The sequence below is a fragment of the Panthera tigris genome, chromosome A3, assembly GCF_018350195.1.
Source record: "Panthera tigris isolate Pti1 chromosome A3, P.tigris_Pti1_mat1.1, whole genome shotgun sequence".
NCBI classification, from domain to species: domain Eukaryota; kingdom Metazoa; phylum Chordata; class Mammalia; order Carnivora; family Felidae; genus Panthera; species Panthera tigris.
The window spans coordinates 57,384,511-57,398,444 of NC_056662.1; the positions used below are offsets into that span (position 1 = coordinate 57,384,511).

General features: G+C 41.3%; 1 protein-coding gene across 5 annotated transcripts in view; it reads right to left on the minus strand.

Moving 5' to 3' along the window:
- The window catches only part of IL18R1 (interleukin 18 receptor 1), a 35,284-nt gene that overhangs the window by 19,715 nt on the left and 1,635 nt on the right, over window positions 1-13,934 (minus strand). For 3 of the 5 annotated variants that reach the window (XM_042981087.1, XM_042981086.1, XM_007097775.3), the window contains exons 2-5: window positions 10,947-11,054; window positions 9,570-9,655; window positions 5,163-5,406; window positions 1,106-1,271 (exon numbers count right to left, since the gene is read on the minus strand). In XM_042981087.1, the coding sequence (XP_042837021.1) occupies window positions 1,106-1,271; window positions 5,163-5,406; window positions 9,570-9,627 (468 nt within the window). In that variant the 5' untranslated portion in view covers window positions 9,628-9,655; window positions 10,947-11,054. Of the gene's footprint in view, window positions 1-1,105; window positions 1,272-5,162; window positions 5,407-9,569; window positions 9,656-10,946; window positions 11,055-13,707; window positions 13,801-13,934 lie in introns of all 5 variants that reach the window. The other 2 variants (XM_042981085.1, XM_015544622.2) reach the window with 2 other exon arrangements.

Consider the following 13,934-nt stretch of genomic DNA (forward strand, 5'->3'; position numbering starts at 1 on the left):
AGATGCAAGTATAAAGCACAATGGAATCCCAGATTTGGAAGAATATTTAAAGACACGGGAATAATCACAACATAATTTGTAGAGGATAAAGGAAAAATCCAGGCATAAAATACCACTTTTTATTTTTTAAAAGGTTTTTTTTTAAATACCACTTTTTAAAAGTAGATGTTGGGGCTCCTGGGTGGCTCAGTCAGTTAAGCCTCCGACTCTTGATTTTGGCCTCAGCTCATGATCTCACAGTTCATGAGTTCGAGCCCTGAGTCAGGCTCTGTGCTGACAGCATGGAGCCTCCTTGGTATTCTCTCTCTCCCTCTCTCCTTCTGCCCCTCCCCCACTTTCTCTTTCTCAAAATAAATGAACAAACATTTAAAAAATAAAAATAAAAGTAGATGTTTACACACACACACACACACACACACACACACACACAGACACACAAACCCTAAAGTCTCTGGCTGGTGGGATCATGAGTGAGTTCTGCTAACTTCATTGTCCATTTTTCCATCTTCCAATTTCACAAAAGGAGCTCATATGTTTAGGGGGAAAAGTACATACAATGGAATTTAAAAATGTAAATATACGTGGCAAGAGAAAATGCAAATGCTTAAGCTAGCTAGCAATCCTAAAAATCAATCTACCAAAACAGAAGGGCAAGGAAGGAAGGGCAAGGAAGAAGGAAGTGTTATGTTCACTGAACAGTTCGGATGGGGCAGGGGCTCATTTTAGCCACCCCGCCTGGCACCTGGCTCAGAGGGGTCGGCTAAGCTGTGTGTGTGGTGGGGGGTCATGCGACCTGCATGTGATGAGACCAAAATGCTCCACAGCCATCAGATTCTTACTTTGGAATTTTGTCCTTTGTTTCCTCAAGTCTTTTATTTTTAAGTTTATTTCTTTATTTTGAGAGAGAGAGTGTGCAGCACACAGGAGGGGCAGAGAGAGAGGGAGAGAGAGAGAATCTGCACTGGTGGTGCAGAGCCTGCTGTGTGGCTCGAACTCAAGAACCCGTGAGACCATGACCTGAGCCGAAAACGAGAGCCAGTGACTAACTGAGCCACCCAGGCGCCCCTTCCTCAAGTCTTAAGTTAAAATATTTTAAAAGCATTACCTTATACAGTGAAGTTCTATTGGCCAATGGTTGAAAGTAGTCATGTTTACAGGCTACGTGCAAAGATTTCTGAACTTCTACAGTTTTACTAGTTAGTAGTTTTTCAACAAAACAGCTGCCTTTACTTCTTCCAATGACATTTAATTTCCATTTACGAGTATCATTTCTATGAAATAAAGGTTTAAAGATATTTTATTAGTACAGAGACTTTGCAAATACCACCTTTCAGTAGCCAATGAAATTCTTTCCTTATTATTATATAAAGAGACTTATTCATTGACGCCCAGACCCTGCCCCGTTTTGGCCCTGTGCATCAAGAAATGTAACAATTGTCATGGGACAGAGGCGAGGGGCGGGGAAAGAGAAGAACCTTAGCGGCCCTACACCCACACCCACACCCCTCCCCCCCCCCACACACACACAAACACCCTATTGCATACCATATATTATAGATACCAGGACAGAAATGTTTAAAACTTCAGTGAGCTTTGGAGATGGACAAGTTCAAAGATTCTTAACCCAGGATGGGACAGTGGCATTGGTTTCATGAGGTCCACAAACAAACTCCTGAACTTGTTTTCTGGAAGTTTGTATATATGCATTGGGTTTTATATTTCTCTGGGCTGTTTTTTCCAATCCTTTTCTCTTACTGTTGAGTAAACCCAAGTCTGGAGTGCCTGCCCTCACCGTAGCTGTAGTAGCACTTTATGTGCCTTACTGAGCAAAAGTTAGTTTGAATAGTTTTATTGTTGTTGTTCCTTCTGATTAGAAATTAGTAATCTGGAAGAGGAAACAACTTTAACCGTGTTTTTATAAAGGATATCCTTTTTTTTTAAGTTTACTTATTTTGAGAGAGACAGAGAGAGCAGGGGAGGGGGAGAGAGACAGAGATACAGATAGAGAAAGAGAGAGAGGGAGAGAGAGAAAGAGAGAGAGAGAGAGAGAGAGAGAGAGAGAGAATCCCAGACTCCTCACTATCAGTGCAGAGCCTGATAGGGCTCAAACCCATGAACCTGTGAGATCATGACTTGAGTTGAAATCAAGAGTTGGACATTTAACTGACTGAGCCACCCAGGTGCCCCTAGAAAGGAGCTTCTAAGAAAGGAAATGTTTGCAACCTGATGTTTGTTTCAACTGAACTACAGGGATCCACATACTAAATACAACAGACGTGTGTTAAATTGTCCTGTGTGTGTGACACGCTTGTACCGACCACAGGCTCTTACAGCCCCGACTCTTACGTCTGTGGTAGCATGGGAGGAAGACTAGCACTCACTGAGCTCCAGGGATTGTACTGAATATGTACAATGGAGATGGCTATTTCCCTTACTTGTGATAAGAAAGCTAAGCTTCATGTAGCAACAGGGCCAGGATGCAAACGCACATCAGCTCGGCCCTCAAGGACAGGACTGCACTGCCCAATACTATGCTTTCACAGTCGATGTGACTCTGGCCCCTCCTTTGGGTATGCATTCATACAAGATTGACCAGGACTGGGAGGGAAGTGATGGGTGGGCTGACAGGCTGTCCTGAAGGTTAAAAGCAGTAGGTCAATGGCCATGGAACATAATAGAGCTACCTGGCCCTTGAAATGGATTCGGAATCCCGTTGGTATCATCTTGTTCTCAAGTGTGTCTACTGTTTCCCCTACTTCAGCCCCACTGAGCTGAGCAGAGACCTATTTCCAGATATTTCTATCCCGTCACTTACGAGGAAGAGAGTGCATACATATTTCCATCTTATCAGGCCATATTGTTCTCTACCTCTGCAATCCTCAATTCCTAACACTCAGTAAGTCCCGACTGGTGGAATGCTTCCGTGTCCCCGCCACCGCACTGTGAGTGCCAGAACAGGCAGATGCCGGCCTTGCTAGAGGAACTCAAAGGATGGTGTGAAGCTGAGGCCAACTGACCCAAACCTGTGATCATCTGTGTTCTCATACAAGGCCATCCCATCCTGGTTGTGGAGCTACTCCTGCCACACAGGAAGGGACTTGAAAAGCTCTGGGCCATTCTTCTGAAGCCCCTTACCAAGCCAAGCTTGCTGTTTGTCAATCCAGAACATGATTGAGACATGATTTGCATGTGCTTTTTTCCTCTGTCTTCATGCCCTCCCCTCTACCACTGAAAACCCCCTCTCTCCTGTGTCCCCTCCCTTCTTGGTGGATTTTCCCCCTTAAAATTTTATCTGACTTTAGGATTAAAGTATCAGTCTCCAGAAGCATTTGATTATTAGCAGAAGGCTCCCTAGAAATGAAAGGATTATGGTTCTAATGGGGGTGGGGGTGTGGAGGAGGATTCCAGGGATGGAATCTGGTCTTTGAAGGATTCCACACAAAATTCCAAAGGCCCACTCATGCATGTGCACACACATACACACACACACACACACACACACACACACACACACACACCCCTCTGAGGCAAACCAGTGCACCATATTTGAAAAAGCCCCCATCTTCAATGCCTCTAGGTGTCCAAACAACCTGTGTGGGCTCCCATTTATTTTGAAAACGATTGTCGAGGCTGTTCCTCATACCATCACTTTTGTCTCATGTTATTCGTCAGCCTCAAATACCCTTTAATGTTCGTCACCACAGCCCCTGAGTCACCTCATTGTTCCTGGCCTCTTGCACCCTCTTCCTGGTTCTCCACACGTCTCTGACAGCCTATCTGTTGGACTATTCCAATTTTCCTTCCTAACCCAGGCTGTGTTCCCCACCTTCCATATCAGAAAGACAGTTAATGCTTTCCCTCCCTGTCTCTAAGCGACATTTGTAGGTAACTGTCTCTTCCCCTCCATGTGCTCCTTCTGTCCAGTCTGGAATGCTTCCTTCAATCATACCTTTATTCAGTCAGGATTAAGGAGATTTTTTTTTACCCCATTTGTGAATATTCATTCTACGTTAGTGTGAGAAGACCCAGTTGTGATCCATTTCTGGAATCATCTCTCTTAAAGGGTCACATAAAATCCACTGCTGGTCAAAACAAACAACAGAAAGAGTTCTCAAATTTTCTCTCTGACTCCTGGGAGTTCCTATGCATAAAAACAAACCCAAATGACCTCATTTTGTGTAAAACCACAGGAGCGATAACAAGGTTTCACTGTGATATCTCACTGCACTCTCAACAGCACTGTTGACGATGATCGGGACCCACCCCAGAAATCGACTACATCTGCCAGCACACCACCACGACTCACCTGGCCCTGAGCTATCTTCCACAGGTCGGTCTCACATCTCCATAGAAACATACGTATACACCTACGCAAGTACGCACAGTACATCACAAGTGTGCCAGATGAACACTATGTCACCAACACTACTAATCCATCACATAGAGCCCTGCTTGTCCAAGTTACTCCTTCCCACCTCACCAAATAATGTATAAAGAGAACCCAGCTCAGTGATAATCACTGACGCAGCGGTTGCTCTCATTTCATAGAACTTATGACTCTTGATGAGGAGCGTCCTGGCGTAGACTGGAGCGGTCTGGCCTGCGAAGGCTGTGCAAAGCCCTTTCCGCGCTGCCTCTCCCCCTGCCCCTGGCTGTAGGCTTGTGATTGGCTGCAAAACCCACACACTCGTCATGAACACTACGGCCTTGTCCCCAAAAGACCCCGAAACACTGAACTAGGATGTGTCTGTATCAATTCCAATCCCTCTCCTCAGCCTGCGGATATCACCCAGGAAGCTGAGGCTACCCCCTTCACTGCATGTTCATTACGGAGCTTCACCAATTAGTCCATTTGGCCAGCAACTCTAGATAACAGGAACAGTTGAGTTTTAAAATGAATTTCATCTGATACCTACTTACCTTTGATAAGGATCCCCTGAAAGAAGTATTAAGGGAATCTTTCATTAAGATCACTAAGAAGATAGACACAAGGGCAATATTTAATTTGATTTTCCAATGATGAAGTATTGATTACATGCTGGAAGAAGAGTAGGGGGGAATAAATGCATGGATTATTCTTTCAGACTGCTGTATATGTGACTGGCTGAGCTAAGTCTAGGGGTGCTACGAAACATACTAACACAAAGAGAAGCTACACTCACCCCATTTGGAAAAAGTAAGATCCACTGTCCTCCAACTCAACTGGCCAAAACTCCAAAACATAATCATGCAAAGTAATTCTGGGGGAACTGCTCGAGTTTAGCTCAATGCGTCCATGTGATCCACTGCTTTTGTACCATTTTATGGCGTTTTTTTCACTATCGTGCTCAGATGCTGATGAGCAGTATCTCAGATAGAAAAATTCCCCTTCCACTGCAGTGATGCTTTGACGTGAAATACATGTTTCTTCATAAGATTAGCAAAGGAAAAGGAAAAAAAAAAACACAGGTAAATTCTTTCTTTCCTAATGCATTAGGAGAATAAGCCAGGTTAGTAAGAAAATTGTAAGCAATCTCAGTGTCTCAGTCTGGTGGGTTCTCTCATCTTAGGGTCAATCTTTCCAACATCAGGGCACTTTCAGGACGTAAAGGAAGACAACATTTCCAACAGCTTTTCCCAAACAGGAAGGTACCAAAACTTAACCTGTCATAACTGAAAGACAGATAAATGTAGTGTAAGCTTTTCAAAGAAAACGCTACACATTACAATTTCCTTGTAAGGAAAGCCACAGAAGTCACAATGTTGCCACATCTACGCCCAAACACCCCTAGCTGGGGAGTCTCCGTAGAAATGAAAACCAGAAACCAGGAGGCCTTAGAGTTCATCATCTGCCTCAGCAGAAGTGTCACCTCGCCTGTTCTCAACCAGCCTACCTAACCATTTCCTGGGCAGAGAGGGATGGTTAAGGGGCTCCTATGTAGCTTAGAGCGTGTGTGAGTTCATTCTCTCTCCAGGTTACCACGTGGATCATCAAGAATTGATTAATATAATACCACTCCAAATCCAGGTATATGTCACTTCCCTCCTTGAGTGCTTTTGCAAGCTGTCTCTTTCTCTCTCCCTGCCTCCCTCCCTTCCGCTTTCCCAACTAACCCAGATACTCTAGCTTTGGAAATTTATCTAATTCTGTCAGCTAACAGAGTCACCATTCCCGTCCTTTTGAATTTGTGATAGTTCAAAGTCAGCCCTCATGGACCCTTTCCATATCCTGTTTTCCAGTGGCTGCTGGGTGCCCTTTTACTTTATTGAAGTATAATTAACATATAATAATATCAGGTGCACAACATATTGATTCAACAATTCTAGGGGCGCCTGGGTGGCGCAGTCGGTTAAGTGTCCGACTTCAGCCAGGTCACAATCTCGCGGTCCGTGAGTTCGAGCCCCGCGTCAGGCTCTGGGCTGATGGCTCGGAGCCTGGAGCCTGTTTCCGATTCTGTGTCTCCCTCTCTCTCTGCCCCTCCCCCGTTCATGCTCTGTCTCTCTCTGTCCCCAAAAAAAAAAAAAAAAAAAAAAAAAAATTCTATACGTTACTCAGTATTCACCATGGTAACTGTGGCCACCGTCACCATACAATGTTATTAAAGATATTATTGACCATACTTTCTATGCTGTACTTTCCATCCCCGTGACTTACTTATTTATTTTTATTTTATAAATCATAGTTTATTTCTGTGCTTAAAAGAAATATTTTATATATCATACATTGAAATAATTATGCTTAATAATACTTTCTATGTTTAAAATAAATATTTTATATATCATATATTGAAATACTTACATATTTTATATATTTTAGTATAATTTTATATAGTTTAATTTATCAATTATAGTTTATTTCATAGTTATTTTATAACTGGAAGTTGTAATCCCCTTCTTCTATTGCACTCAGCGCCCCACCTTCCCTCGGGCAACCACCAATTTGTTCTCTGTATTCAAGAGTCTGGATCTGTTTGTTTGCTCATTTGTTTTGTTTTTTAGATTCCACATATAAGCGAAATTATATGGTATTTGTCTTTCTCTGTCTGAGTTATTTCGCTTAGGATAATATCCTTCAGGTCCATCCGTGTTGTCACAAATGGCAAGATCTCATTCTTTTTTGTGAATGAGTAATATTTCATCACATGTTCCCACGCTAATTTATATGCCCACAAACAGGATTAACTGAATTTTGAGAACGAGAATCCTTAAATTAACTAGAGCACTTCGCGGAAGGCATGGAGAAAATGCCTCCTCCATACTTAGGGTCTATTTCTCAAAGCAGTTGTTTGGTTTTAATTCGATGTCGTTAACCACAATGTAAAGAGGAAGTGGCTGAAATGGTAGACGTATTCTTTGAAAACATGGATGTCAAATCTACCTCAAAGTACAAGTGTTACTGAACACCAACCTTGTGTTTGGTGGTTATAGAAGCTCCATTTTACATTTCGGTCCTTCAACGTAGAAGGTGTGATACAGGTGTAAGTGTTAGTGTTAGCTTCAATTGACATCCGAAAGGGTGGTATGTCCAAAACAATGTAATTTATTTTCCTGTTTTAGAAGTACGACACACATAAAGCCGTACAATATGTGCTCTTCTGTGCCTGGATTCTTTCTTACATCATCATGTCTATGATAGGCATCCATGTTGCTGCATGTAGCAGTGATCTGTTTTGTCTCATAGTTAGGCAGTATCCATGCCATATCCAGTTGTGTTTGTATATGATAATTTAGCCATTCTAGTGGTGGTAAACATATGGATTACTTCCAGATTTTGGCCAGTCTTTTAAAAAAACCAGAAACTTCCATAAACATCTTCCATGTGTTGTGATAGACATATCCACCATTTCTTTTTGGGAGTAGTTATCCTTTGAAGAACCCTAATCTGGATTACATTCTTTCCAGGGGTAGATGGTTGGAGTTGGAAGTTCACACTCTCCTGGCAACTAATGGCTTCAGCTACCTAATCCTATGCTTAGCACTACAGGCCTTGTTGATTAGAAATGGTTTTTGGGGGCGCCTGGGTGGCTCAGTTGGTTGAACGACTGACTTCCGCTCAGGTCATGATCTCGCGGTTCGTGAGTTCGAACCCCGTGTCGGGCTCTGTGCTGACAGCTCAGAGCCTGGAGTGTGCTTCGGATTCTTTGTCTCCCATTCTCTCTCTCTGCCCCATCTCTGCTCTGTCTCTCTCTGTCTTTCAAAAATGAATAAACATTAAAAAAAAAAAAAAAGAAATGGTTTTTGGTTGAAAAAAATGACTGGAATTTAAGCTGTGCAGACTGCCCAGGCAGGTACTCACTCCCATTCTTACATGAACAGAGAGTAAGAATCCAAAAGCGTCAACAACCTAGACCCTTTGGAATGATATCTGTGTTTGGAATTGTCTTGAGTTTGGACAGTAAATAGGATGCTGTCACTCAACTTCTACTAGGTTAAATGAAACCTCATGTAGAATACTGTCATACTTGCCTAGATTAAAGCCTTTATGAAGGTTCTCTGAAAAGACAAAGAGCTGGGACCTTAGTAAACTTACAGAATGGGTGGTCTGGCTGTTTCTGAGCCTGAAACATGTTTCATTGTAATTTGGGAGCAAGGTTAGTTATTAGTATATGTCTACAGTGCAAGGTGCCCATGATGCACACTTTTCTGCACCTCACTTTTTCACTCAGCAGTTTCTAACAGAGGATTCCATACCAAGAGGAGCAGATCTACCTCCTTCAACATCTGGATAGTATTGCATTGTATGGATCTCAATAAAAATGGATCCACTTTAAGTAAATATTAGACAGGAATTATTTGAAAGTATCAATTTGTTCTCTCTCGAGCAGTAATTCTCAGAGTTGGGGATATGGGCTAATATGCTCCCTTCTCCTAGATGACAGGTCAAGGCAAATCGGTATTGGCATTCCCACTTTCTCTTCCAAGGCATAAGGAGAACCTTGCTTATCAGTCATGTGTCTCTTCTCCAAAGGATCGTAATGAGACCCCAGAATCATTCTCGATAAGTTTCCAAGTGATCACTGCTATCGCTAATCAGTTAAAATTGCTATCTGCCATCTGATATAAAGACTACATGTTTTCCCTAGTCTACACAGTCTTTCTTAGGTACTCCTTCTAACTCGAATATTTCCCTCAAGACCTGTAAAGTCTTCCCCCTCACTGTCTTCATCACCTAAATAACAAGATGAACCTTGGCCTCCGCGTTGGCAGAAAAATGTGTATAAAACTTGTTAAATATCAACAATAAAGATGGGTGTGAACTCTTCAGTTTTCAATAACACAAAGCAGAGTTTCACCTCAGACAAATGTAATGTGTTTCCAGACATGATCCTGCTCTCTCTACATAAACTCAGAGGACTAAATATTTCCTTTTCAGCAATCCCATATGATTCTTTACTTGATTCCATTTCTACGAACGTTTTATTCTCTATGCCAGGGACACGAATTGGTAACTCTCAAAGTAAAATTTAAAACCACTAATGTTAATAAATTCAGCATTTTCAGTAGCCACCTCCACATAAAAAAAAGTGAAACCTTGCTCTTCCCTCTCAACTACCAATGAAGTATGTCCGTGAATGATTATAATTACTTACCTGAGGTGCTTGTAAACATAAGTGCCAAAAGTGTTAAGAGCAGTTCTATATGACGCATATTTAGGATTCTGCTTCCAGTGGTTTCTCTGGAAAACAGAGCAAGATGGGTTCAGCCAAAACTTGCAAACAAAAGTATACCTGTCTCATGAAGGAGATTTTAAAACATCTTCTGGCATGCAAACTTTAAAAAAATCAGCACAGTAAGTTTCCATATCCCTTAATAGAGTCACCAAGTGTTCTCAGAACTTTCAGCCATATAGAATTCATCACATTTCAAGGCAGGAAAAATTCCTAATAATGCAATTTTCTAATACAAGAGAGTCTGCTGTACAGAAAATCTACTATTCTATGAAAGAACATTCTGTGAAGTGCCAAGATATGTATGGCAGGTCTACTCATGTAGGTGTGTGTGTGTGTGTGTGTGTGTTCTTTTTTTTCTCATCACACCAAAATGCTTGTTGTGATCTTCATGTGTGGCTTGAATTTTTAAATATCCATCTTTCTTCGTCAGAACTAAGTTCTTGATAAGTTAGGAATTAAGTCTGTTTTGTCCATTACTATATCACTAACATCCCAGCACACAGTCGTACAATGCTTAGTACATAGTAAGGACTAATGCTCATTCCAGAGGAACAGGTGTACGGATGTGTGCATGCATGTGTCTATACACACATGCCCACATGTGTTTATTTTAGGGAAACAGAGACAAAGCAAGAGTTTCCTACACTCCAAATGCCTAATCTACAGTGGGTCAATGAACTCAAATCTGTGTTGAATTTCAGTCGTACTCTAACCCATCTTTTGTCCTGTGAATTACAATTTTAGAGAGTAGGACAGGGGAAGGGGGCAGCGGGGCTCTACACCTGGGTTGGCATCTCCAGCTGGAGTCTCGACCAACAAGTTACTTAACCTCGGGCAAGTTACTTAAAAGTCTCAGAGACTAGCTGCTCATTACCAAAGTGGAGATGATAAGAAGGCCTATGACCAAAATTACTGAGTGATAGAATGAGCTAATGTTTGCCAAGGCTTTCTGGATGCATAGTGGCTCTCAGTCCCAAATAATTCTCTTACTAACTGCCATGCACCTCCCATACTTAAAAAAGAAGAAAAACAGTTAACATCCAAATCCTGGATGAAGTTTAAGGGCTATGCAGTCAGACCATTTACATCAATCTTTATGAATAACATCACAAAGCAAAGCATCTGATGTAATTTCCAAGAGATAATAATCAGTCATGTAAAGGGTTAAGTAGGCATGGAAAGTACCAAGTGTTCAAAATAACTAAATTAGAATATTTCTATGGTTCTATGGTTTGAAATCAATCCCCCACCCACACTCACACACACGTATTTATTATTAACTATCTATTCTCTTACCTTGGATAGAATGAAACGTGTTGTTTCCTCTGGTGAAGGTTGACACAGCCTTATAAAGGGCACTGCTATTTTTTCTTGGTTTTGGTTTTTGTTAATTTTCAAGGTCTACTGAGAGATAAAGTTACTAAGAAATAATCTAGCATTGTGATGAGTTAACTCTGAGTTTCAATATGAATCATGTTAAGATCCCAGTATACAAATTAGCTGATATTTGCACTGCTCTGTGTATGTAAACATAAAAATTTTATTGTGCTTTCATGGATTTAAAAGATTAAGATATTAAATAATAGAACTCATTTCCAAAAGAAAAGCTATTCTGGAAATGTCACATTTGGTACCATGTGTAATGTTGATTTTTTTTTTTTTGCCTTTCCATAATATTTGAATTTTTTTCTTCTTTCTTTCTTCCTTCCTTCCTGCTTTCCTTCCTTGCTTCTCTCCTTTCTTTAAAAATTTTTTTTTTCTGATTTCTACAGTATTATATGTCCAATAGGGGGCATTTATAAAATGAAGATTGAAAAGAAGAAAATAATCTCAATATGCAAAATAATTTAACATGTTTCCTTGTGCTTTTTCTACATATTTTTTCAACTAATTAGGATTATGTTTAAAAAGTTTCATATCCTGCATTTTCCACTCATTAAATGAGCACCTTCCTGTGTCACAAAAATGTCTTTGCTACCATCATCTTAATTGCTACATATATTCCTTGATATGAGTCTAATTATAATTTATAAGATATATTTGATTACAAAATAACCCCATGGCCGTCTTCTCATGTCAGACGATATGTATCAGTTTTTGGAGCACGGCCTCTGGGGCCAGACTGGCTGGATTTGAACCCTCATCCTACTCTTTATCAGATGAATAATTAATTAAAGAGTCCTGCCTTTCCTATGTGTTGACAGCATAGTTATAAGTATGGGTCCTCTGTGCAAGCACTCTGGAAATCTAACAGTATTACTGCTCAGGAAGTGCAAATATATGCAAGCACACACACACACACACACACACACATACACACACACACACACACCACTCTCTCTCTCCTCTTCCGTTGTGTTTTATTTTTCCATTCATAGCACTTATCGCTAACGGATACACTTTATTTTATGTTTGTTTATTATCTGCTGAATTAACACACACATTAGATTCATTAACTATATACAGTTGGGCATCTTAGGTGATCGCCTGATCCACTGTTACACCCGCATAATCTTACTTTTGAAATGCTTCTTAAATCATGACATCTTGGAAAATATGTTTTAACAGTGAATGTGAAGTCTACCTTGAGCTTAAAAAAAAGTGATAATAATAATGCCTGGGTCCCCACCCAGACACCTGAGGTACAGCCTAGGCTTCCTGATTGCTAAACATCATCCAGGTGATTCTAATATGCAGCCAAGGTAGAAAGACACTAATCTAGGGGGCTTATTTGTATACTTAAAAGTAAATTTAATAGATCACAAATATACACATTTAACGATAATATTTATTATTTGAGACATTAAGTATCTGTGCATATATATGTATGTGTATATAAGTGAGTATCTATGTGCACACACACACATACACACACAAAGAATACTCACAAACTTCCCCTAAATCACCAAATGGAATGAAGTTTTCTCTAAACGAAGAAGGTTCTCTTCTAAAAATTGTGTGACTTAGAGTGAGGATACAGACACAAGCCAACTGTTTTCTCTGAACCCAGCGTGGTACTATCCAGAGCCCCTGCAGAGTGTCTGAATGTTCATTCCTGAGTCCCTGGGTCTGTCCAACTGCCCTGCTTATAGACCCCACCCTGAGCAAAGTGACCATTCTCCAGAAAAAAATAATAATAGTTCACAGAATTTCTGCTGAGGAAGCTGAGACTGGACCAGGTGAATAGGTCCAGATTGTAGAAAGTTACACTGACCCACATAAATAGATGTAGATTGCTTCCGTGAAAATCACCCTGATTAGCAAAACATAATTGAGTACCTCCTAAGATAAGCTGCCTTGATGAAAATCTTAACACCAGTGATTTTTAAAATAACTTTTTCTCTACAGTGTTCAATGCCTAAGTGTTTCACTCAGCCTTCGAGATGACAAATCCACCAAATGCAAAGAGGAAAAAGTGATCTTGGACATAAAACACACACATGTGCACACGTGCGTGCACATCCATGCTTCCACTCCAAGGAAAGCAGCATTTATGTTGAACGAGGGTTGCCCTGTGCAGGGCCAGGAGAATCATTCCCATTTCATAGTCTTTTCCACAGACACCTGCTGTGATCCTTCTGCTTCCCCCACCTCCACCTGTGCCTGTGCCAGTCCTGCTACTTGAACCCTTCCTGCTTCTAACTGTCGGCTCCCTGAATTCTAACAGCCTGGCTCAATGGTTGCCTTCTCAAGGAAGCTCTCCAACGGCTGGTGCCCCCAGACACATGCACACTTGTACCACACTGCATTCCCGTTACTCCTGATTCATCCCCGCTCCCTGGGACTTCCCTGAGGCCAGAGACCCTGTCTTTCCGTGTTCCCACACCACTTGCTCAGAGCCTTTATATGTTTTTGTGCCGGTGGGAGGGGGGAGCAGTCATACCGTTCCAGAACCTGCATAAACCCAGTTTCTCCCAAATCTACACCCTCCCAAACCATCCAAGGACCTTGGGTTGAGATGTGTGCCCCAGATCCCAGCGTTGCACAGCACCAAATGAGTGTTGGTGGAGGTTCCCAAGAATAGACCAGGGGAAGGGGGTGAAATTCATACAATCACCTCAGGTGTCTATATCTGCCTGGGATTGCCCAGTCATTAATTTGTCTCATAACTGCAGTGCAATTTGCTCGGGGTTCTCTCTCCTGGAGGCACCTCGAATTAAAGGCAAACATTTTGGAATCAGAGAAATTTTGTTGTGAATCTGTGATCTATTACTTAGTAGCTGGATGCCCTTGGATAAATAACTAAACATCCCTGTGCTTTGGTTCTCCTCCTTTAATTAAGCA